This window comes from Danio rerio, chromosome 13, assembly GCF_049306965.1.
Source record: "Danio rerio strain Tuebingen ecotype United States chromosome 13, GRCz12tu, whole genome shotgun sequence".
Lineage (NCBI taxonomy): Eukaryota > Metazoa > Chordata > Actinopteri > Cypriniformes > Danionidae > Danio > Danio rerio.
In genome coordinates, this window is record NC_133188.1 from 26,001,067 (window position 1) to 26,027,903 (window position 26,837).

Consider the following 26,837-nt stretch of genomic DNA (forward strand, 5'->3'; position numbering starts at 1 on the left):
CTTAACGCTTTATTTTCAAAGTAAAAGTGTATCAAGCAGAAACAAACAATAAAAAGCAGATTCAGTAATCTACAACATCAATTACTCAAAAAAGATCAATCTAAGAGTTAGAGATGGCAACCTGACCATGCAGAAACATGCTGTAGCACATAAGTCTTGATGGAGAGCTTAGAGACTCACACATTAAAATAGGCTATCCTGCCTACAAGATCCCAAAAACACTTTTGCACCTTTCTTTTAAATACTCAGAACAAAAGATCAGAAATTCAAGACAATTAAACTTTGCAAAGACCCTTGTCTGGTCAATCTGGAATGGAGCATGTGGCAGAGATCTTATCAAGGCCAAAACTCAGATCAACAGAGACAAGTCACTATTGTGAAATTAAGACCACATTAACAAAATCACACTGAGATTTAAAATGATAGCAAACATGAAAGGGGAAAATGATAGATTCACAAGATACTGAAAACCTGGACATGATCTGCTCTGGTAGAGAAGGTGAAGAGGGGGAGATGATCATCATATAAAAGTGATCGTATCTTTCACTGAATTTTGAGTGTTTTACTCAACCTTGTTACATCTGTGGTGTTCCTGGTCAAAAATGACCACCATGGGAAATGTATAGGTATCCAGGCTATATTTATCCATCAGACAGAAAACATCACCATACACATCACCCCAACTCACTCACTTATTCACACATTTCAGACTGAACAATGTCTTTTGCAGGTACACATCTCTTTTTTGCGCTTATGTGCCCATCCTCCAGCCTTATCTCACAAGGAAACTTAACTATTTTACGCTTTGTCAGTTTAATTGCTAATCTGTAGAAGTTTAGTCGTATGAAAAGGAGGCATGGCATCCAAATAAGCAAATCATACTAAATTGTGTGAATAAGATCGTGCAAATTCATACGGATTAGTCACAAAATCAATAAGCTATGAATTGCCATTAGATAGCATTTGATCCTCCAACGTTAATCAACTTCCTGATAAAACAATGTATCATATTTTCACACAGTGTCTGTTACGTGAACCTTTCTGTGTGAATGTTGCTTTTTTCTTTCTTTCTGCCAATCTTCGTTCAGCTTGCCTCTGGTCCTAGGTGGAGCAATTTTAGCTTAGCTTAGCATCGATTATTTTATTAGACCATTAGCCTCCCGCTCAAAAATGACCAAAGTATAACTAGTGCTAGTTCTGTGTCCATGCTCACCGTCTATACCCTCAGTCACTATTCCCTATATGAGTATACTAAAATACTCCAACTGAAGAACTGCATGAAAATTTGAGCACTCAGTACACAAGAAAGGATGCCATTTTGTTTGTGCTTTAATGGTTGATAAATCATTCAGATGAATAAAAATTTCAATTTCTTTGGTCAGACCCTGTGAAAGCTATTTTAGCAAGCTGTCTATTATAACGAAACAAAGTATTTTAATTTCTGTCATCTATGGTTAATTTTTTCTAAATGTGTTCAGTGCCTATTTTTATTTTCACTGCAGTTATTTTATGTCTAATTCTGTAAATTCATGTTAAACACTACTTTAAGACATTGTTCACAGCTAAAGAATATTGAATACAAATTTGGTGGTGAAAAATGTTTATTTTTAATTTTTTGAGCTAATATAAGAGGTTACAACAGGCCGGTCAATTTTGACCGGGAACACTAAAGTAAGGGTAAGGATGTGAAATGTGAACACAACAGGAGGGTTAAAATGTTTTTTTTTTTTTTTTGTATTACAATATTTGTGGTCTTACTGTATGGAATTACATAACAGCACTGATATTATGAAGAGATTTAGCCATCCTTACAACAATAAACAGATTCAATGAGTAGATTTGCATGACTTGACTAGACTTTAAGAGTTCCCTGAAGAATGATTTGTGCCCGACCACTGATGTTTACTCGACCATCATCTCTCACTTCCAGCTCCAGTTCCCCTCCACGACTGGAGCACTGGTAGGCTAAAAAACAGAAGAGATTAATAGTCGTAGCTTAGTGTTAAGATAAAAAATAAATATATATATATATATATATATATATATATATATATATATATATATATATATATATATATATATATATATATATATATATTTCTTATAAAGAAGACAAACATTCTTTACCCAACATTTTCTTTTTATTCAGCTTTTCAGACCAGTATCCAGCAAGAATTGTGTGTGCTGATCCTTTAAGAAATAATTGTTAGTCTTTTAAAGCATTAATTATGGTGGCTTGAAAAGCCAACATACTGTTATCTCACTTAAACTTATTAATGGGGTTTGCCATAGGCAAAGTCCATTCTTACAATTGTGCTGGCTTATTATTCTTCTTCTTCCTTCTTCCGTACCATTTTTCGGCGCGTAACTTGTCCCGCAGCTTTCGTCCCAGACCCTTGAAAGTGGGCTCAAATCGTCCGGTCTTATCGGGAATGGTGTGCTATGACTTTTATAAGGGGTGGGGGGTTTTTTGGCCCCGCAGGGGCCAAAAAACCCCCCCAAAAATCCCATAGACTTAACATTGAGCCGAACTTTGACGACTCACAGCGCCGCGTGTGAATTTCATAGAAATATGGGATTCACAGCATCTGTAGGGGGTTTCAGCCTAAGTGAGAACATACCTTGCAAGGGGGTAAAAGTTGCACCCCTGGGGCTCTAGGACGTCCCAAAGTGCTCCCATTGACTTACATTGGCCCCATTGACTCCCATTCATTTTTCTAGGAGAGCACTAAACGCGCCGCGAAATGGGACGACCTTTTAGGCGTTATAGCGCCAAGTGTGAAATTCGTAGAAATATGGGATTCGCAACATCTGTAGGGGGTTGCAGCCTGTATGAGAACATACCCCAAAAAGGGGTATAAGTTGTACCCCTGGGGTGCTAGGACGTCCCAAAGGGGTCCCCATTGACTTTACATGGCCCATTGACTCCCATTCATTTCTTGACTCACATGTCAATCACATTACATAGCAGTGTCATACAGACTTGGGGGTTGCCTTACTTGACTGAGGCAACCAATCAGCATCTCAATATGATTTTGAAGCTCACAAGCCACGCCCCCCCAAACCATTTAAAGACCCTTAATAACTGCCCCATTGACTTAACATGGGGTGGGATGTCCCATTGCACATCCCATTGACTTCCATTATAAAGGTCACACATCTATAACATTACATAGGAGTGTCATAGAGACATGGGGGTGGGCTCATTTGACTCAGGCAACCAATCAGCATCACTATATGATAATGAAGCTCACAAGCCACGCCCCCAAATTGATCCCATAGACTTCTATTATAATTGGGCTAGATGCATATCTTTGCATTGCAGTGTCATATAGGCTTAGGGGTTGGCCCATTGGACCCAGACAACCAATGAGCATCTCAATATGGTAATGAAGCTCACAAGCCACGCCCCCAAACTGGTCCCATAGACTGCCATTATAACTGGCCTACATGTATATCTTTGCTTAGCAGTGTCCTATTGACTTGGGGGTTGGCTCATTTGACTTGGACAGCCAACCACATTCAAGTTCACTCTGTAACCTCGCCCATAGCAACAAAACAGAGTACCCTAGCAACCATTCATCAACAGCTATATCTCAGCATCGGAACATCGTAGAGACTTGGGGATTGGCTCGTTTGACTCATGCTAGCAAACGGAACTTCCTGTATGCTACACATGCTAGCAGTGACTAGCTACATGCTAATATTGACTAGCCAAGTACTGTAACTTGCTAGAAATGCTTACTAAGTATAATTATTTCATCAGGCAAGTATATGAGGCTTGCCTAGTAACCACCCCGGGTACCCTAGCAACTGCCTAGCAACCACTCAAATTACCCTAGCAACCACCTAGCAACCACCTAGCAACCGCCTAGTAGCGCCTTAGTAAGGGCCTAGCGACCAATCAGGACACCCTAGCAACCGCCTAGCAACGCCTTAGCAACCACTTAGAATACCCTAGCAACCACCTAGCAACACCTTAGCAACCACATAGCAACCACTCAGGACACCCTAGCAACCGCCTAGCAACACCTTAGCAACCACCTAGCAACCACTCAGAACACCCTAGCAACCGCCTAGCAACCACTCAGGACACCTAGCAACCGCCTAGCAACGCCTTAGCAACCACTTAGAATACCCTAGCAACCACCTAGCAACACCTTAGCAACCACCTAGCAACCACTTAGGACACCTTAGCAACCACCTAGCAACACCTTAGCAACCACCTAGCAACCACTCAGAACACCCTAGCAACCGCCTAGCAACCACTCAGGACACCCTAGCAACCGCCTAGCAACGCCTTAGCAACCACTTAGAATACCCTAGCAACCACCTAGCAACACCTTAGCAACCACCTAGCAACCACTTAGGACACCTTAGCAACCGCCTAGCAACCACCTAGCAACCACTCAGGACACCCTAGCAACTGCCTAGCAACACCTTAGCAACCACCTAGCAACCACTCAGGACACCCTAGCAACCGCCTAGCAACACCTTAGCAACCACCTAGCAACCACTCAGAACACCCTAGCAACCATTCAGAACACCCTAGCTACCAAAACAAATACATTTCACCGCATTTCTGCATTTCTTGCTATTTTGCCCAGTTTAGTACCATTTTGTACCCCATCGATTTGCCACGCAAACCCCATTCACATTTCCTTTAGGAAATGTACAATTCTAGTTATTATTCTTCTTCTTCTTTCTTCTGAGACTAATTTTAAAGTCTATCTCCTCCTAACCCTTTCAAGCTTCATACCTCAAACTTTCGTCAAACCTTCAAACTGGTCTGACTCGGGTTGCTATATCTTTTCCGACTGATCCGACTTTCGGTTTTCCGAAAAACGACCCGGAAAATTCCCAAAATTCCCATTGACTTAACATTGGGTCAAACTTTGTGACCTCATAACTCTGCATCAGACGTTCCTACAGACTTCTAACTGGGCTCATTTAACTCAGTCTAGCCAGCAGCCAATAACTGATGACCTTTAAACTTACTAGCCACTCCCTAGCAACCACTTTTGGCACCCTAGCAACTGTCCCATAGACTTCCATTGTAAAAGACTGCCATTGACTTAACATTGAGTCAACCTTTGTGAGCTCATAACTCTGCATCAGACTGTCCTACAGACTAGAGTCAGGCCTCATTCAACTCAGTCTAGTCAGCAGCCAATCACTGATGACCTTTAGACTTACTAGCCACTCCCTAGCAACCACTTATGGCACCCTAGCAACTGTCCCGTAGACTTCCATTCAAAAGACTCTCATTGACTTAACATGGGATCAAACTTTGTGAGCTCATAACTCTGCATCAGACTGTCATAGAGACTAATGGCTGAGCTCAATTAACTCAGTCTAGCCAGCAGCCAATCACTGATGGCCTTTTAACTTTCTAGCCACACCCCTAACTACCACATACTGCACCCTAGCAACTGTCCCGTAGACTTCCATTACAAAAGACTCTCATTGACTTAACATGGGATCAAACTTTGTGACCTCATAACTCTGCATCAGACTGTCATAGAGACTAATGGCTGAGCTCATTTAACTCAGTCTAGCCAGCAGCCAATCACTGATGGCCTTTTAACTTTCTAGCCACACCCCTAACTACCACATACTGCACCCTAGCAACTGTCCTATAGAATGTAATTAGCTGTGCTATCAAATGCTTACATGCATATCTTTGCATAGCAGTGTCCTATTGACTTGGGGGATGGCTCATCTGACTCAGACAACCAATGAGCATCTCAATATGATAATAAAGCTCACAAGCCACGCCCCCAAATTGATTCCATAGACTTCCATTAAAATAGGCCAAGATGCATATCTTTGCATAGCAGTGTCATAGAGACACGGGGGTTGGTTCATTAGACTAAGACAACCAACCACATTCAAGTTAACTCTGTAACCTCGCCCATAGCAACAAAACAGAGTACCCTAGCAACCATTCATCAACAGCTATATCTCAGCATCAGAACATCGTAGAGACTTGGAGATTGGCTCGTTTGACTCATGCTAGCAAACGAAACTTCCTATATGCTACACATGCTAGCAGTGACTAGCTACATGCTAATATTGACTAGCCAAGTACTGTAACTTGCTAGAAATGCTTACTAAGTATAAATGTTTTATCAAGCATGTATGTGAGGCTTGCCTAGTAACCAACCAGGGTACCCTAGCAACTGCCTAGCAACCACCCAAATTACCCTAGCAACCGCCTAGCAACCACCTAGCAACGGCCTAGTAATGCCTTAGTAAGGGCCTAGCGACCACTCAGGACACCCTAGCAACCGCTTAGCAACCACTCAGAATACCTTAGCAACCACCTAGCAACACCTTAGCAACCACCTAGCAACCACTTGGGACACCTTAGCAACCACCTAGCAACACCTTAGCAACCACCTAGCAACCACTCAGAACACCCTAGCAACTGCCTAGCAACGCCTTAGCAACCACCTAGCAACCACTCAGGACACCCTAGCAACCACCTAGCAACACCTTACCAACCACCTAGCAACCACTCAGGACACCCTAGCAACCGCCTAGCAACGCCTTAGCAACCACTCAGAACACCCTAGCAACCGCCTAGCAACACCTTAGCAACCACCTAGCAACCACTTAGGACACCCTAGCAACCGCCTAGCAACACCTTAGCAACCACCTAGCAACACCTTAGCAACCACCTAGCAACCACTCAGGACACCTTAGCAACCACCTAGCAACACCTTAGCAACCACCTAGCAACCACTCAGAACACCCTAGCAACCGCCTAGCAACACCTTAGCAACCACCTAGCAACCACTCAGGACACCTTAGCAACCACCTAGCAACACCTTAGCAACCACCTAGCAACCACTCAGAACACCCTAGCAACCGCCTAGCAACACCCTAGCAACCACCTAGCAACGCCTTAGCAACCACTCAGAATACCCTAGCAACCACCTAGCAACCACTTAGGACACCTTAGCAACCACCTAGCAACACCTTAGCAACCACTCAGAACACCCTAGCAACCGCCTAGCAACACCTTAGCAACCACCTAGCAACCACTCAGAATACCCTAGCGACCACCTTGCAACACCTTAGTAACCACTTAGCAACTAGTCAGAACACCTTAGCAACTGCCTAGCACCACCTTAGCAACCACCTAGCAACCCCTCAAAACACCCTAGCAACCGTCTAGCAACACCCTAGCAACCACCAAGCAAATAGTCAGACCACCTTAGCAACTGCCTTGCACCACCTTAGCAACCACCTAGCAACCACTTAAAACACCCTAGCAACCGCCTAGTAAAATGCTAATTCATGCTAGAATCATGCTAACAACATGCTAATTCATGCTAGAATCATGCTAGTAACATGCTAATTTATGCTAGATGTATGCAAACAACATGCTAATTCATGCTAGAATCATGCTAGTAACATGCTAATTCATGCTAGAATCATGCTAACAACATGCTAATTCATGTAAGAATCATGCTACTAACATGCTAATTCATGCTAGAATTATCCTAGTAGCATGCTAATTCATGCTAGAATCATGCTAGTAACATGCTAATTCATGCTAGAATCACGCTTACAACATGCTAATTCATGCTAGAATCATGCTAGTAACATGCTAATTCATGCTAGAATCATGCTAACAACATGCTAATTCATGTAAGAATCATGCTACTAACATGCTAATTCATGCTAGTAATATGTTAACTCAAGCTAAAATCATACTAACATTCTATTTACACTTTAAAACCACTTCAAACTTTCAGATTCGGCTTTTCAAGCCACCATAAAGTTTGTCCTCAAACTTTAATATCTAGTTAAATATATTTCAAATTATGAGGACTAGCTATCCCTAGTTATATTTCCACCCAAAGATGCAATTTAAACTTTTGTGCAAAGCTGGATTATCAAATAAAAACCTTTACAAATAAAGCACCGAGTAAAAGAGAACTAGTTTATCACTTCTTGATAAACTAGCACTAAACATCTCTGTTTTTATATATAATAAATTACTTTGTGGTACGAGACCACTCTTTGAGAGCACAGCCTCTTAAGTTCTGGGAGAGTAATACTGAACCACTTTGACTGGCAGGTTTTGTACAATATTGCTGTCTATTGCACCAATGTTTATGATCTGTAAAACAAATTCACAAAGCCTAACTTTTTTAGATGCACACTGGAATGTATTTGGTAAATGTTTCCATCGTACATTGTAAAAAATGCTGGGTTCTACACAACCGATTTGTGGTTGGACAACGTGATTTAACTCATTAGTTTTTACAAGTTTAAGTTGATTGAACATAAAACAATTACTGTATTGGGTCGTTTATGATATTTTTTATTATCAGATAAAAGGTTTATCCTACTCATATTTCTCATGTTTTACAAGTTGTTGAATTGATGAATCTTTTCAGCTCACCACACACTGGATCTTCAGGGACTCCATACCAAGGAGCAAAGACACGGGAGTAGAAGTCATATCCAGGCTGTGCATTTGGAGCTCCTTTTATTGTGACAATGACTGCTTTAATTTTCCCTGTAGTTTCACTTTTAATTAGAGCTTCTGCTACAGGACTCAGTGATGTAAGTTCAGACCTGTCAACAACACTAGTCAAACAACCTTGCATAATTTGGATAAAATACAAAAGAAAAAAAAATCAGGAATCAAGAAAAATCAAAAACTCTTTTTTTTTTCAAGCAGATTGTTGCTCTAAAAACATATTTGAATTGTTACTAGCATATAATTAGCGATATAGAGTATATAGAGATATTTTTTCATTAAACTGGTCTTTTTATGTTAATCAATTTACATCATTTCTCACTTGATTGTCTTTAAATACAATGCCATGTAAAACGTTATGTATGTAACCTAAAGGAAGGACAGAGATGTGATGTCATACTGTACATCCTTATTAGTGATGTGCATTTCAGAACTGAGGCTGATACGATACACATTTCGATGCATAGTCAACTATACAATACATTAAAGCTTCCACCAGATAGCAAGCACTTTTGGGTGGATTCTGGCTAAATGTGGTGCTATCAGCTCAGTCTTGATGTGAAGGTAATGGGGCAGAGTTGTGTCAACTCTACAAAACCCTTCTGGCTGACTGACACATTTTTCTGAGTTCATATTGTCACAGATGGGCAACTGTCAGAATGGAGTGTAGATGACTTAAAAACACTTTAGTAGTTGAATTGTGATTGGTGTCAGGTGTTTGATTTAGCACACTCCCTACTCTCTACTCTGTTATACTGTTGTTTAAGGGTTAAGCAGGCATGAATAGTTTTTGTTTGTATATCATTAACGTTCATGTCTGCTCAATATTCTGAAATGGTGTACACATCTCAAATACATGTATTTTTAAACCTAGATTTATTATGTGTTTTATTATGTGTAGGTATATGTCTTTGTTTGTTAATTTGTATTATATTTTTTGTCTCTTACTGCTTTGTCAAATTATTCATTTGGGTGGGTCCCACTTTATTTTACTTTAAGTGTCCTTAACTAGCCTAATATGTACTTACATGGAAATTAATAATTTGTTAGAATGTACAGTGGGTATTGAAAAGAATCACCCCCCTTTAAAATAATAACATTTTGTTGCATTGTAGCCTGAAATGAAGACAGATGCGCTTTTTGTTTTATCTAACTGTTTTTACTTAGTGCAACTTATAACAGCCACCAAAAGATATAACACGAACATGTCAGAAAAAAACTACATAAAAAAACATAATCAATTGGTTGGAAAAAGGATCACCCCCTTGTTTCAGTATTTGTTTGAATAACCTTTTGCTTTAATTACAGCCTTTGATCTGTTGTTATACTTTTCTACTAACTTTTTGTAACCCCGCTGGTCCTATGCCACCCCACCCACTCCGAGCTGGTATTGAACTGGTGACCTTCCGCATGGGAGTCAGTCGCTCTACCAAGGAGGCTAAAGTCCATGGCCCCTGACATCCGTCGCTAGAGCATCTTTAGAGATCAGAGAAGTGAGGTTTACCTGCACAGCACTTCACCAACTGGCCTTCGTTACATTTGCACATCCAGACTTTGCAATATTAGCCCTCTCCTCTTTGCAAAACTGTTCAAATTCAGTTAAATTTGATGGTGTCCGTTTGTGGACTGCAGTCTTCAAGTCATTCCACAGATTTTCAATGGGGTTTTAGTCTAGACTTTAACTTGGCCATGCCAGGACATTCACCTTTTTCTCCATCAGCCACTGTGTGGTCAGTTTTGCGGTGTGCTTCAGGTCATTGTCATGTTGGAAGGTAAACCTTTTTCCCATTAATAACTTACTGGCAGAGGGCAGCAGATTTTCCTCAAGAATTTGTCTGTATTTTTTCCCCATCCATTTTTCCTTCTATCCTGACAAGTGCTCCAGTTCCTGCTGCAGAGAAACAGCCCCATAACAAGATATTTCCACCTCCATGTTTTCTTTAGGAATGGTGTGATTTGGGTGGTGAGCTGCATTGGATAATAATTAATTCAATGTTAGTCTCATCTGGCCACAACACTTTTTTCCTCGTGGCCTCGGAATCTTCTAGGTGCGTTTTGGCAAAGCTCAGTCGTGACTTCATGTTACTTTTCTTGAGAAGAGGCTTTTTGCGTGCAACCCTCCCATACAAGCCACATTTGTGGAGAATTGTTCATATTGTTGTCACATGCACACAATGACCACTCTTTGACATAAATTACTGCAACTGCTTCAGAGTTGTTGTAGGGTTCTTGGTTGCCTCTCTGACCAGTTTCCTCCTGGCTCTTTTATCCAGTTTGGAGTGACGTCCTTGTTTAGGGAGGGTCTGTGCTGTACCAAATACCTTCCACATTTTAATAATGGACTTCACTGTGCTTTTAGTCATTGATATAGCATTTGATTTTTTTTTGTATCCATCCCCTGACTTGTGCCTGGCCACAACTTTATCCCAGAGATCTTTTGACAATGCCTTGCCACCCATAGTTGATGGTTTGCTTCAGTTGCACTACCTAGGGCTGAAATGCTACAATAAAGCTATTTTCATGCTGAGCTGATTAAATTGACCACCAATGAAAGTGAAATGCGGTTGTGTATAGTTAATAAGGTGATTAGCTACACCTGATTGAGTTTACAAGTATTTTTTAGGAAAGGGGTGATTCTTTTCACAGCTGAGTGATTCTGTTTTTATGCATGTTATTTGTTTTCTGACATGTTGGTGTTATATATTTTACATGGATGTTATACATTGTACTGAATAATTACACCTTAATAAAAAAAAACTGTGTCTGTCTTCATTTCAGGCTACAATGCAACAAAATGTAATTATTTTGAAAGGGGGGGATTTTTTTCTATGCTCACCGTACATCTTGTGTTACATTGTACTTATGATTGATTAAATACTTAAGTAATTACATCTGTAATTAATTTCTAAAATTACATTTATAATTACACTCTTGATGATCCCTTATAGTAGTGAGGTGGGGGGAGTTAGGATGATTCTAAGAGCCCATACAATTAGGGGGTCCCCAGAGACATTATCAAGGGCCCCCCCCATTTGCAATCTCCTATCTTCAGTGAAAGACTGTCCAGCAAACACACACGCAGTTAAATTGTGCACAGTTTCTGAGTTTTTGGAGTAATTGGAGTGTTGTAAATACTCACGCTTGCCTCACTCATATCGTATATGACATAGCGCATAAGAGATAAATTACATCAGTACATAATCGGTTAGAGTTATTACTGAAGCGATACCAAATTGTCCGCGTCTCCATCGCGGTGCACAGAAGAAACAATTAATTTTGACACCTTTACTATTCTTGAGAGCACTTGTTTTCACGAATGCCCCGCCTCCTTCAAAATGCTTCTCAATTGGTTTTTATTTGATGCACTTGAGCTCAACCACTCACACTGGAAGAGTGATGATCCAACAAAGCGCTATTGGCTGTTTTTTTTTAAGGTGAAGAGATACTTTATGACCCACCTTCTTTTAATGTTTCGGTTGAGATCACATCAAACACTGAATAAAACTGCATATTTCAATAGCAATTCACGGGACTTTAAAGATTAAATGCAGCCATACATAGCTCTGGCTACACAATTCGCAATCTCCAGAAATGTAAATAGGGGTGCGTTTTCAGATAAGCTTGTGTTGATTAAAATATATGTATGTCGGAGTAAAATGCTACAGAAGGCACATTTATTATCAACAACAAATCATTTAGGAAATGCTTATTTACTCTGTCTGTTTAGTCTGTATGAGCAGAGCCGTGCTCATCGACTAACCTAATAAATTAAACAGCACAAATAATTTAGCTATTTCGCATGGTGAATCGATTGATTAATGATGATGACATAACTCCTAGCTTCTCTTCAGGTCTTTGTAGTGTTGTGAAATGTCATGTTCATGCAGCAGTGGTGATGACAGACTTTGTTTAGGAACTGTTTCACATAACAGACGGAAAATGCGAGACAAACTGCTACTTTCTCTAATTTCTCTAATAAATGTGCAGTTAACGCTGCATGGCCATGGCATCTGATACTGCTAAGCAATGCACTCTCCGAAGCACCAATTTACATCTAAATTATTGGTCACAGATTAGGGTCAGTTCAAAACAATAAAAGGATTCCCCATTAATCAGTTTTCAATGATGTCAGGCATGATGCATTGGGATTTAAATTCAAACTTGTATCCAATGCACTCTATTTAAACATGCACCCCATTTGTAACTCATTTATACCTATGCACAGAGAGAATTTGGGAATTTTCCCATCCCTAACATATATGGATTCTGCCTAGGAGTACAGGAGGACAAGTACAGTAAAACCAACAAGGCTTTCTCCCTGACCTTGAGTGTGCTACTGGACTCACTGGTGTAACTTTATAATTAGACCCTACTCACTGTAAAGTACGCACATTCCACCCACCCATTCCACTGGACTATTTTCGTAGTACTCAGAGGTATATGACATAATGTTGTAATAGATGACTGAATGGGAACTAAGCTTTTTGCAGATTTTCAGATTCTTCAGAATCTAGCAGTACCTGTCACATGTGTCAGCCAGACAAATCATCAGGCATTTCATGGGCGGACTGCAGCACACGTCATCAATGGGTAAATCTCCTACAACCACCTGCATGCAAAACAAAACAGAGAAGAGCATTATATATATATATATATATATATATATATATATATATATATATATATATATATATATATATATATATATATATATATATAAGAGAAAGAGAGAGAGAGAATTGCAATTTTTACCTTCAGAAGATCCTTGATTTTTTGTCGATCCTTCAAAAAAAAAAAAACAAGCAAAACAAGTTAAGCCAAAACCAACTACTGTAATCCTTTACAGTATCTGTTTTGTTGTCATACCTGCAGCTGTGGTTTATTTAAAGGGAGGTCCATTATTATTGAGTCTTCATGTTGACACACATAAAGCTCCCCACTCCTAGTCTCAAATACCACAATAGGGTTGTCATTTTCTGTGATGACATTGTGAGTTTAAAAAAATGACAGTCCATTATCACTGTTAAAACTCTAATTTACTGCAATCTTGCGGTTTCTTACTTTTAAGGTAAAAGAGCACTGCTGCAGAGGCCAGTGTTGCATGTCCACATAGGGCAACCTCGTTTTTTGGGCTAAACCAGCGTAATCCGAATCTTGAACCTTTTAAAATACATCAAAACAAAAAGCAGACACATGTTAACATGTTAAATTGTTTGATTAGCTCAGCTAACAACAGCAAATTACCTGAGGAAAAGTCCACCGAATTGTTTTTTGTAATGAAAGCCGTCTCTGATAAGTTCATCTCTGCAGCAATGCTCTGTTTAATATCATCGTGCAGCTCCTAAATGTATAACAGTGAAACTTTTAAAAATGAATATAGGATATTCTAAGATAATGTAGGTTAAAATTTTTAAGCAACACAAAACTATTCAACATAAAACTGTAGTACTTACATTCTCTAAAAGACAAACTGCAGCAGGATTACCTTTAAAAGGTAAACTAGTAAAAGCATCAACAGTAAAGATTGGAATCTCCATTACAGCTTTTCAGCTTTCTGGGCTTTTTTTTTCTAGTAACCTTTAGGTATGTTTTAGTGCAGTATTTTAAAATTTGTTAGACTTAATAGGCATATAACAAATTAACAAATAAGCTGTGCAAGTTAATCCACTGGAAAAAAAACTAAATTCAATCAAAGTCTGACCATTTGCTTGCGTTCTGACTGGCGATCATTCTCTGTTGACGTCAGTTTGACAGGCTTCAGTCCCCAAGCAGCAACCTCTCGGACTCGACGACCTTGTGAAGCTATAGTGAAACTGAAATTCCACTTTATCTACAGTACTGCTTGAGACTGGTTCCAAAAAGAAAAAAAAATCCTCCCCATGTTAAAATGTCTAACTTCACAGCTAAAAAAGCTGTTACAGCCTGGTATAAAATAAAGTTGGTGTATATATCTAATATACCCTTCATGACAAATGTGACAGGGATTTTTTTTTTTTTTAACTCATTGGTTTAATTTATTTTTATTAAGCCTTAAAATACTGCATAATTAAGGGCGTGGCCACTTTGAGAGACAGGTAATCTAAAGCCTATCTGCTGCTTGTTCCAGCTACTGAACCTGTTATATGGTGTTATAGGTTATATGAATGTGCTTTTGTTATGTGGTTTACAGTCTATAGCTTTTGGGATTATTTATTACATTCATTTTCTTTCCAGCTTAGTGAATTGCCAACTTATCCATCATATGTTTTACGCAGCAGATGCAACCCAACACTGGGAGACACCCATACACACTCTTTCACACTCATACACTATGGCCAATTTTAGCTTATTCAATTCACCTATAGTGCCTGTCTTTGTGACCCAGACTTTAGGTCTCATTCAAGCTGAGAATAGGCTTAGCCTTTCTAACTCTTCAGAGACTTTCAGCAATTTAGTCAAATCTCTATTATAGAATGCTGATCAGCTGATCAGAATGGAGAAGGACCAGCAACAACTCCATGGCAATCTTTGAATTAATAGACAAATAACTTATAGGCTCCTATAACTTATATAGCTGTTTGGACAGAACTGTGTGTAGGTAGTGTGTCCAGTTATATTGGGGTGATATAAAGGAAATAAGTCTCTTTTTATTACCTAACATTAAAATAAGGATCCAAATCCCTCCCGTTTTGAGGTCCACTGCAACATGATGTAGGAGTGTGGTTTCCCTACCCACCGAATTGATTGACAGCTACGTATTACATAACATAACATAACATAACATAACATAACATAACACATAACATAACATAACATAACATAACATAACATAACATAACATAACATGTCTCTATAGTAATGCGTATAATCGTATCAACAAGACAGGACATGCACAAAACAACTGGGATTAAAAAAAATTGTTGAGCTCTCTGTAATAATCAGTCATTATCAAATGTAATCAAGAATGAGTTTTACAATTTAAAACCTTTTTAAAGCAAGGCAAGGCAAGGCAAGTTTATTTATATAGCACATTTCATACACAGTGGCAATACAAAGAGCTTTACATAAACAGGAATAAAAAAGACAAGTTTAGGAACATAAAATGCAGACAATAAAAATAATTAAAAGCAGATAAAAACAAATTAAAATTAGTTAAAACAGGCTATAAAGAATGAAAAAGAAAATGAAAAACATAATAGTGCGATCTGTCGGACGTAGCACATGTGCAAACAAAGCAGTGCATGTTTGTAATGAATTACATTGATTTTACCGTCTTTATCACCACAGTCGCATGTTAAAAACAATTATAATAGAAAATGCTTTCATCCTGGTTTAAGGACATTAAATCAGGTTTATTTTGTACATATCCATACAGCAGTGGATGTTAACATTCACATTTGCCGTGCAAAAACAGTGCAAAGTTAATCGCGCACGCTGTGCATGTGTCTGTGTGTGGACTTTGTAATCAAAAAACTATTGGTAAAGTTCTTACTGTAACATCTGCTTCTTTCATGTCTGTCACTGTGTTGTTTATCTGATGCAGCCAAGACAGAGATTGAGGCACACTCCTGACAGGCAAATGGTGGTCGGGGAGAACAAGCATTAAAGGCACAAGCAACAAAAACAACTGCATAGTGTTAAGAGCAGAAAAATCCTACATTCTTATAGGTATAATAAATAATCTGATGGATGTTTTGAGCTGAAACTTTATAGACACATTTGGAAGACACAAAAGACTTATCTTAAATCTTGAAAAAGAGGTAAAATAGGTGCCCTTTAAAATATAGTTTTTTTTTAAATAATATGATTAAATCCTCCATTTCAGTATATATTGTCGTATATATAATATATAATATATAATTGTCGTATAACTAACAATTACTGTACATAAAACATATACAGCATTTCTTACAAAACTTAATCTTTTAAGCAATTACAATATAGACTAAATTCTAGTTAAGTTATATGCCTTTCACAAACAAGTGTCACTATCTTGGTCATTTACATATACAGTATGCATCATTTCTCCCCACATGTCTATTTTATTTGAAAAAATAGAAACATTTGGTACAAACACAAAGCCCTTTATTAAAAGAATTGGTTTGACAATATTATATTGGTGAGTCAGTTTTACAACAAAGAAATTCTCTTTTCCTAAAATGAATTCTGCTATTATTACAAAATGTCAATTACTCAAACAAGAGGTTTCAACTGTTATTGGTTCAAGTCCTTCAGGTCCCAATGTTTAGAGGTATTAATAAAGACCAGATACCATGTCTTTTGATATTACTAAATCTTATGTTGTTAAAGTTTGTTTTACAAGGAATACCAAAATACATATTAAAGCTATTCATACTCTTTTCCAAAATGAAATCCTGTACCTTATATCCAGTCCTACTGGATCTCTTTATTAAAGGAAAAATTGATTTGCTGGAGAAAAGTGTGTCTGTTATCAGATAAATATCCTATAACCTTATCCACAGATTTTTCCCCAGCAAAACATTATTTACATAAATTGGGTTTGATGTAAATTGTACTTTTTGCAATTCAATCCAATTATTTTGGCATTGTACAAACTAAGTATCAATATGTTGTGTGGCTCAAAAATTTAATATTGATAATATTTGTAACATCAGGCACACAATTATTTGTTATATTTAACAAATAATGCACATATACCCCCTTCTCCTCCAGTAAAAGCTAATGACCAGCGTGCATGTTATCCAGCACCGAAGTATTCACAAGCTGAAAGAATGTAGGCATAAAAAGAATAATACTGGGCAAAAATCAATCACGATTAATCACATCCAAAATGAAAGTTTTTATTATTTTATTTGAAACCAGAAATTTACATACACTGTATAAAAAAAGCACATAACCATTTAAACAAAGTCAGATGTTAATGTGACTAAACTTTTTCTCTTTTAGGTAAGTTAGGATTATCATTATTATATATTTTTTATTATATTATCATTATTATATTTGTTTCTGTTCTGCTTAATAGCAGAATAATGAGAGAGATATTTTTGAGAAATTGTTATAACTTTTCTTGAAAGTCAAGTTTACATAAAAGAAGATTATTATGCCTCTGAAAAAGCTGATGGTGTCAAGCTTTTGAAAGTTTCTGATTGGCTAATTGACAACATTTGAGTTAATTGGAGGCACAACTGTAGAATTGTATTTAAGTAAAACCTCAAACACACTGCTTCCTTGTGTGACAACATGGCAAGCCAGAGTCAACAAAAAAGCCAGATTACAATTTGCTAAATTACACTGGGAAAAATAATCATTTTTGGAGACATGTCCTGTGGTCTGATGGAACTAAGATTTACTAAGAGAACTGTTTGGACATAATGACCAGTATTACACTTGGAGGACATAGAGAAAATCTTACAAGCCTAGGAACACCATACCAACTGTGAAATATGGGGGCGGCAGCATCATGTTGTGGGGCTGTTTTGCTGCAGGAGGGACTGGTCCACTTCACAGCATAGATGACATCATGAAGAAAGAACATCATGTGGAAATACTGAAGCAACATCTCAAGACATCAGCCAGGAAATTAAAACTTCCAAACAGACCATGACCCTTAGCATAAATTAGTTAAAATGTGCTTTAAGTACAACAGAGTGAATCTTTTGGAGTGCCCATCACAAAGCCCTGATCTCAATCCTATAGAAAATTTGTGGGCAGAGTTGGAAAAGCTTGTGCGAGCAAGACAGTCTACAAATCTGACTCAGTTACACCAATTCTGTCATGAGGAATGGGCCAAAATTCTTTCAAACTAATGTGAGAAGCTTGTGGAAGGATAGCCAAAACATCTAACCAAAGTTATACAGTTAAAAGCAAAGTTAAAAAAAAACACCAAAGAAATGTAGGTAAACTTTTGACTGTCAATTGTATTATCTGTATTATCAAATAATAAAAAAATCTCTAAAACAAAATTCTCTCATTATTCTGGCATTTAACAGACCTAAAATAGAAAATGATTAGTATGATTTACAATCAGACATTTTTTTAAAAATGGTTATGTTCCTTCTTTTAGAGTGTATGTAAACTTCTGGTTTCTACTGTGTGTCTGTGTACTGTGTATATTTATCATCTATATTTAACTACAGTGCATCCGGAAAGTATTCATAGCTCTTCACTTTTTTCACATTTTTTTATCTTACAGCTTTATTCCAAAATGGATGATATTAATTCATTTACTCTAAATTCCACCCACAATACCCCATAATAACAATGTGAACAAAATATAATTGTTGCAAATTTATTAAAAATAAAAAAATGAAAAATCACATGTATACATAAGTATTCACAGTACATTACTATTTGTTGTGAAGCTCTAAATTGAGATCTGGTACATTCTGTTTCTACTGATCATTCTTGAAATGTTTCAGCAGCTTAATTGGAATTCAACTGTGGTAGATTCAGTTGATTGGACATGATTTGAAAAGGCATATACCTGTCTATATAAGGTCACAGGATTAACAGTGTATGTCAAAGCATAAACCAAGCATGAAGACAAAGGATCTGTCTTTAGACCTTTGAGACAGGATTATCTCAAGGCAACGCTGGGGAAGGTTACAGAAAATTTTCTGCTGCTCTGAAAGTTCCAATGAGCACAGTGGCCTCCATCATCCATAAATGGAAGATGTTTGGAACCATCAGGACTCTTCCTAGAGCTGGCCGGCATCTAAGCTGAGTGATCAGAGGAAAAGGGCCTTACTCAGGGAGGTGATCAATAACCTGATGGTCACTCTGTCTGAGCTCCAGCATTCTTCTTCGGAGAGAGGAGAACCTTAAAGAAGGACAACCATCTGTGCAGCAATCCAACAATCAGGGGTGCGTTTCCCAAAACCATCGTTAGCCAACTAAGGTCGCAAGTTCCGTTGTTACAAGCATAGTGTGTTGATTTGCCATTTCCCAAATCCGTCGCTCCAACGAACATTTGCAAACTTCATCGCAAACTTGAGCTCTCACAACTACAGCTAGGTGTTGAAATTATGAAAAGTAAAAAAAGAATTAAAGTCATCTCTCTTAGGTCTAATTTGCTTCCAAACTATTTTTAAAGTTCAGTTTTAGCGATCTTCATTGTAACAGTTGTGCTCACTTCACAGTGCACTTTAAAAACATTGATGTCATTTAAAACACAGCCTCATGGCGAAATCTATACCTATTATTTAAAAGCGGAATTTATGTTAAGTCTCCAAAGCTTGTGAAAACAAAAAGCGTACGTTAATTCTTTTAATTTATACCAGGTTATTTATTAAGTATCTGTACTGTATATGACATGGGCCTGCTGGCTAGAACTTTCTGCTGTGGTTTACAAGAGTCAAATAGTAAAAGTAGACTTTTAAAAAAAATGTATAAATAAACAATACCCTACCTAATAATAAAAATAATAATAATAATAATAATAATAATAATAATAATAATTAACATGGTTCAAGCGATGGATCTGCGACAGAGAAACTACGGGTTTTGGGAAACACTCTTCACAACATTGTTCTTTTCCCAAACGATGCATCGTACCATGATAGTTTAGTTACGTCTTTGTTTGGGAAACGCACCCCAGGCCTGTATGGTAGAGTGGTCAGAAAGAAGCCACTGCCTACATGGAATTTGCCAAAAGGCATATGAAGGAATCTCAGACCATATGAAACAAAATTCTCTGGTCTGATGAACTCTTTTGAGTGAATGCCTAACAGTATGTTTGGAGAAAACCAGGCACTGCTCATCACCAGGCTAAAGCCGTTCCTACAGTAAAGCATGGTGGTGGCAGCATCATGCTGTGGTGATGTTTTTCAGCAGCAGGAACTGGAAGACTAGTCAGGACAGAGCTTGCAACCTGATAGAGCTTGAGAGGTGCTGCAAAGAGGAATAGGCAAAAATTCCCAAAGACAGGTGTGCCAAGCTTGTGGCATCAAATTCAAAAACACTTGAGGCTGTAATTGCTGCCAAAGGTGCATCAACAAAATATTGAGCAAAGACTGTGAATATTAATGTACATGTGATTTTTCATTAAAAAAAAAAAAAAATGAATTTAATCCATTTTGGAATACGGCTGTTACATTAAAAATGTATACTTACTGGATGCACTGTGCACACATGCATTCATATATTTGAGAAAATGTTTATTCATATTTAGATTATTTATTGATCAGATTATATATAAACTTAATTATCTATGCAACAACATTTTTGTGAAGGTTTTTAATGTGTGTGTGTGTGTGTGTGTGTGTGTGTGTGTGTGTGTGTGTGTGTGTGTATATATATATATATATATATATATATATATATATATATATATATATATATATATATATATATATATATAATACATAAAATATATATATAATACATAAACATATATTATGTCAAACAAACTTTGATTTTGGGAGTGGTTAATCGAGATTAGTCTGTGCCCAGCACTAAATAAAACATTAATATGGTCTAAAATGTAATTTTGTAATGTAGATTTATTGTGTTTTGCACTCAAGTGGCAATAAGTTAATAAAATATCGGACGGCAGGTTTTGGACTTGACTTTGGACTTGTCTTTTGTTCTTATTAATCTATTGCAGATTGAAAAACTACATTTGCTATACTTTAAGAGTTCCTTGAAGAATGATTTGTGCCCGACCAATGATGTTTACTCGACCATCATCTCTCACTTCCAGCTCCAGTTCCCCTCCACGACTGGAGCACTGGTAAGCTGGAATAACAAAACAAATGGTACCTTTTAAACATTATTTGCAAAGTTTTTAAGTAGACATATTGTAAATTATATTTGTTAATTTATAGTTTCTGTATTTTGTGATTTCATTTATTTATGGTTGTGAATTGCATTATGGGACCTTAATCTCTGCTCTTATTACTTCATTCATTCTTTCATTTTCTTGTCGGCTTAGTCCCTTTATTTATCTGGGGTCGCCACAGCGGAATGAACTGCCAACTTAACCAGCACGTTTTTTACGCAGCGGATGCCCTTCCAGCCGCAACCCATCTCTGGGAAACATCCACAAACACTCATTCACACACACTCATACACTACAGACAATTTAGCCTACCCAATTCACCTGTAACGCATGTCTTTGGACTGTGGGGGAAACCGGAGCTCCCGGAGGAAACCCACGCGAACGCAGGGAGAACATGCAAACTCCACACAGAAACGCCAACTGAGCTGAGGATCGAACCAGCGACCCAGCGACCTTCTTGCTGTGAGGCAACAGCACTACCTACTGCGCCCGCTCTGATGATGACTTTTGTTGTTAAAAATTTAACTCTGCAGTTTGTCTTTTTAGTAGTTTGAAATAATACAATGTAAAAGAAATAACATATAGAGAAATACATCTGTAAAATAACAAAAAATGTACAGGCAGTTTATTACAAGCTTTTGTACCTAATATACAACACAAACCCAGAAAATATATCCCTTTAAACTATTAGAAATGTTACTAAAAGTTACTATTCATAAATAAATTGAGGTTAATCGTTGCTGGAGGAAAGATCAAGATACAAATCAGAAGCATAAATAATTAGAGAAAAATAAAAACATGAATCACAAAATACAGAAATCTTTAATAAAATTAATTGCATGGATCTGTGGTTTCTTTGCATGTGGATTCTGATAAATGGGAAGAGGTTTTTACCCAACAATTTCTTTTTATTCAGCTTTTCAGACCAGTAGGCAGCAAGAAGTGTATGTGCAGACCCTGTCAAAAAATGTTAGTCATTTAAAGCATGAATGAATTCATATAATATTTATTTAGCTACCCTTTTGCATTTCAGCTGTAACCAATTTAAAATCATCACTTTACTTTATTTCACATGGGGAAAATTGTGCATCATTTTTTTCTCATGTTAGTAGGTTTCTAAATTGTCATTATTTTAACTCACCACAAACTGGATCCTCAAAGATTCCAAACCATGGAGCAAATAAACGGGAGTAGAAGTCATATCCAGGCTGTGCATTTGAAGTTCCTTTTATTGTTACAAGGACACCTTTTGTTTTTCCAGTGGAATCGCTTTTAAGTAAAGCTTCTGCTATGGGACTCAAAGTTATAAGTTCAGACCTGCCAACAACAACAGACAACAACCTTGCAGAATTTGCTTAGATAAGATTTTTTTTTTACATTTATTACCAATATACAACAGGTCTATTACCTGCATCAATAGTTGATTGTTGTTCTAGAAATATTTTAAATATTTGTCTTGACCTACAATTTGTAATAGTTATTTTTTTCTTTGAGCTGCTTGTCTTTTGTTCATCTATTGACATTAATTATCGCATCAATATCCACAAATACCTGTCACATGTGTCAGCCAGACGAACCATCAGTATCCTCATGGCTGGACTGTAACACACGTCCTCAATGGGTAAATCTCCAACAGCAGCCTGACAATGCAAAATACTGCGAACAGCATCAACAAAAAAATAACTCAACTGTTGTCATGCTTAAACTTGGCAGGTACCTTCAAAATATCCATGTTTTCATGTGGGTCCTGGAAGTAAATCAACATGTTCAGACCAAAGCTGACTACTTAGTTTTGAGAAACCGTATTAGTTTTATGTCTACAAGATGTATATTTGTCATACCTGCGGCTGTGGTTTGTTTAAAGGGAAGTCCATTATTATTGAGTCTTCATGCTGACGCACATAAAGCTCCCCACTCATAGTCTCAAACACCAAAACAGGGTTGATGTTTTCTGTGATGATATTGTGAGTTTAGTAAGGTCACAGTCTGATACCACCGTTAAAATGAATGGAAAACCAGTGCTTCCTAGGGGTGTAACGGATCACGATTGAACAAACCACACCACAAAATTCAGGATGCATTGTGCATATTAATTGCAAAGTTGAATTCTGCCCTGCTTCATCATGAATGCTGCAAATGATATTAAAGGTGTTATTTAGCAATTATTCAGGTCACACTTTATTTTGATGGTTAATACCAACTAATTCTCGTTATATTTTAAGTAGACTGATAGGTTGGGGTTAGGGTTAGTGTGAGCTGACTAGTACTTGCAAAATTTCTTATAGTCAGTTAAATGTCTGTTAAAGGAGCAGAACCAGCAAATATTAAGCAGTCTACTTATACTCAAATGGACCATCAAAATAAAGTGTTCCCATTATTAAATATTTCAATATTAATTCAATTGTTCTCTAATATCTACATATCAGCTTAAAATTAATATTATATATTATTTATACCATATTTGGAATGATCATGAATATGAATGAGCTCTGCACTGACACTCTGCAACTTTGTTTCTCCCAGGCTCTTTCTCTCTTTCAACTCTTTCTCTCAGGCTCTGTCCACATACGCATTTTCAAAACAGCAGTAATTTTGTACTCATTTTGGCCATTCATCCACACAAAAACACAGTATCGAGTCACTGAAAGCAAAACTTTCAGAATTTTTTTTTACTTTTACAGTGTGGTCATGTGGCCTCATGATGTCATAGTGCGTGCTATTTTTTGCTTTTTGATTGGCCAACACAGTTGGATTCACACCAAACACGATATCCACTTGTTCATGGCAGGCATTGTTTTTGTATGCAACTCATTTGCATTCATTCATTCATTTTTTTGTCAGCTTAGTCCCTTTTATTAATCTGGGGTCGCCACAGCGGAATGAACCGCCAACTAATCCAGCACCTTTTTTACGCAGCGGATGCCCTCCCAGCCGCAACCAACTCCACACAGAAACGCCAACTGAGCCGAGACTCGAACCAGCTACCCAGTGACCATCTTGCTGTGATGCAACAGCACTACCTACTGCATCATCTGCAACTCATTTGCATGAATACCTAATTCTGCATTTGGCGTGAAAAGTTTTTATTGCCACCTGCTTGTTCAACATGGGCAGAGCTGAGCTCCAGCAAGGGGGAGCTTGAGCTCAAGCTCTGCCTTGCTGCTCTTGTTCTACAAGTGATGTCACTGGGAATTGAAGTTTTGGTTATGGGCTGGGTAGGTTTATGCATTAAAACAGCTTATAGGAGGAGGAGCTGGATCTGATGTACTTTAAAATACACATGTGCAAACTCATGTTGTAAAGAAAGGTAATTGTTTCATCTGAAAGCGAGGAGAGGTTTGTGTTAGAAACAAGTGTCTCCTGGGGTATGTGTTGTGAATGTAATATTGGTTAACTTGGATAAAAGCTTTTAACTAGTTACTTAGGAGGAAGTGACTATTCATGCAGGGCTTGAAAAGAACAAATACATACACAATTATGTCAAAATCCCAATCTTGGGAGAATCTTCAAAAACCCAACTGTTAAAATCATCAATAGTGTCGTTGCACCACCAGTGTTCATGTCTTAATAAGTACACACTGCTCAAAACTGTTAATTGTGCTAATCTGCTTTCTGCAGTCAGCAAAGTTATGATTGCATGCAAGATCTCAATTGGAAATGCTGATTTTTGACAGGTTGCTCTTGAATATTCATAATTATGCAACAGGAAGCTTGCATTTCAGGCTGTTTGCTAGTAGCTGTTGCATTTTATTAATCACCAGTGACCACAGATTCAGAGAGAGGTTTTGTAATCCTCCACTGATGATGAAATGTCAGTTACATTTTAGATGACTTGAGAGAGAGTACAATAACAGCGAATGTTAATTTTGGGGTGAATTATCTCTTTAAGATTATTCAGTGTCAATTTATATTTTGTTCATGAATATTAGACAAACATATAAGACGGTTTGTTCAAGTTTTATTTTTAGCCAGTTATTTGTCCTGCACCAAAGATTTTGGATATACTAAATCAGTTCACTGAATTATGAAAAGCGATATTGCAAAACACACCCAGCAGTCTATATAAAGGAGCCAGTTGTCAATAGGTAAAGTCATTGTGTCATGTCAGCTGTTTGAGGAGCTCTGGCATCATAGAAACCTGAGACTGCCAAGTGTCTTTGCCAGATCAACCTTATACGTACACATTCCTGTAGAAGGAACACAATTTTTGCCAGCTTTTGTAGCTGATTTGAAATGTGCCATTTAACTGTTAATTTGTCAAGACGTTTTCACTATTACCCCATTCATATACACAGCACTTGGTCTTTCATACCTGAATAGTTGCCCTGAGGCATTGCAAATATGGCCTCCATTGAACAAACTTGAAAGGGAATTTGGCTATTGCAAATTAGTTTTTTTTTTTAATTTATTTTATGACTTTAGATTAGTTTTTTCCATACTATATTCCACCCCACCCCCCTTTTGCACTGATCTAATGCCCCGATCTGTGACTCACAAACTGTAATATGATCTGAACTGTGACTCTTGCGATCCGTTACACCCCAAGCATTTCTTACTTTTAAGGTAAAAGAGCACTGCTGATGAGGCCAGTGTTGCATGTCCACATAGCGCAATCTCACTTTTTGGGGTAAACCAGCGTAATCCAAACCTTGAACCTTTTAAAATACATAATACCAACAACAGTAGACACAAGTTAATCAGAGCTATTTGAGCTTTTCAGTTAGCAACAACACAATACCTGAGGAAAAGTCAACTGAAATGTGTTTTGTGATAAAAGCCGTCTCTGATAAATTCATCTCTGCAGCAATGCTCTGTTTAATATCATCTTGCAGCTCCTAAACGTATCATTGAAAAACACATGTCAACAGTTTAATATGACATTGTAACAGGCTAACACGTTTAAGCGAAAAGAAACTGTGGTACTTACATTTTCTAAAAGACAAACTGCTGCAGGATTACCCTTGAAAGGTACTTTTGTAAATGCATCAACCGTAAAGATTGGAATCTCCATTGGTTGCAATTGTTCACGCTGGAGTGGAAGTTGACTTCGGCAGGATATTTAGGACGTCATAGCTGGAGTGTCTTTGAGGACTGAGTCTTTGACCTCATTAATGTAACACCCCCAGTTTAAAGTTACAGGCAATGTGTTTTTCTCTTTCTAGTGTGGAGGTACTTATTAAATCTCATTTACAAACATTGAGATTAAAACTTTGATAGTAATTAATACTTAAAGTTTTACATATGTTGTAATTATTGTATTTAGCGTCCTACTTTGTAGCTTCTTAAAGAAATAATGTAGTTCACCTAATAATTAACATTTACTCACTATTTTCTCACATTCTAGTTCCAAACCCTTTAGAATTTCTTTTCACCTGATGAAGACAAAAGAAGATTTTTTGGAGATATTTTCAATACCATAAAGCCAAAAATATATGAAGGTAAATCAGTTGCGAAACTGGAGAGCTTGCAAATGTAAATGTGAGCACTTGTGATAATAATATTTGTATGTGTAGGTTGAAATGTACACTTACAGCTCTGATGTGAACAGCTGAAATCCTCGATTTGCACACACACACAACAATCCACACACTTGTGTTT

The 26,837-nt window shown here is 37.6% G+C and overlaps 2 protein-coding genes across 3 annotated transcripts; both read right to left on the reverse strand.

Moving 5' to 3' along the window:
• Positions 1 to 1,031: 1,031 nt before the first annotated feature.
• Positions 1,032 to 14,082, reverse strand: LOC137490478 (phenazine biosynthesis-like domain-containing protein). Its single transcript, XM_073920881.1, has 9 exons — positions 13,954 to 14,082; positions 13,745 to 13,841; positions 13,562 to 13,660; positions 13,367 to 13,476; positions 13,253 to 13,282; positions 13,021 to 13,109; positions 8,420 to 8,595; positions 2,128 to 2,190; positions 1,032 to 1,965 (listed from the first exon to the last, which is right to left on the reverse strand). The coding sequence occupies exons 1-9, from the start codon at positions 14,035 to 14,037 to the stop codon at positions 1,853 to 1,855; spliced, it is 861 nt and encodes a 286-aa protein (XP_073776982.1). The 5' UTR covers positions 14,038 to 14,082; the 3' UTR covers positions 1,032 to 1,852.
• Positions 14,083 to 14,498: 416 nt separating this feature from the next.
• On the reverse strand, positions 14,499 to 26,319 carry pbld2 (phenazine biosynthesis-like protein domain containing 2). 2 transcript variants are annotated; one of them, XM_073920879.1, is made up of 10 exons: positions 26,167 to 26,319; positions 25,978 to 26,074; positions 25,796 to 25,894; positions 23,081 to 23,190; positions 22,957 to 22,986; positions 22,791 to 22,879; positions 22,381 to 22,556; positions 22,134 to 22,196; positions 21,090 to 21,196; positions 14,499 to 16,047 (listed from the first exon to the last, which is right to left on the reverse strand). In XM_073920879.1, exons 1-10 carry the CDS (start codon positions 26,248 to 26,250, stop codon positions 15,901 to 15,903), a joined length of 1,002 nt encoding a protein of 333 aa, XP_073776980.1. In that variant the 5' UTR covers positions 26,251 to 26,319; the 3' UTR covers positions 14,499 to 15,900. The 2 variants fall into 2 exon arrangements, with proteins under 2 accessions (XP_073776980.1, XP_073776981.1); XM_073920880.1 differs by lacking the exon at positions 14,499 to 16,047 and having other exon boundaries at positions 20,944 to 21,196.
• Positions 26,320 to 26,837: the final 518 nt, after the last annotated feature.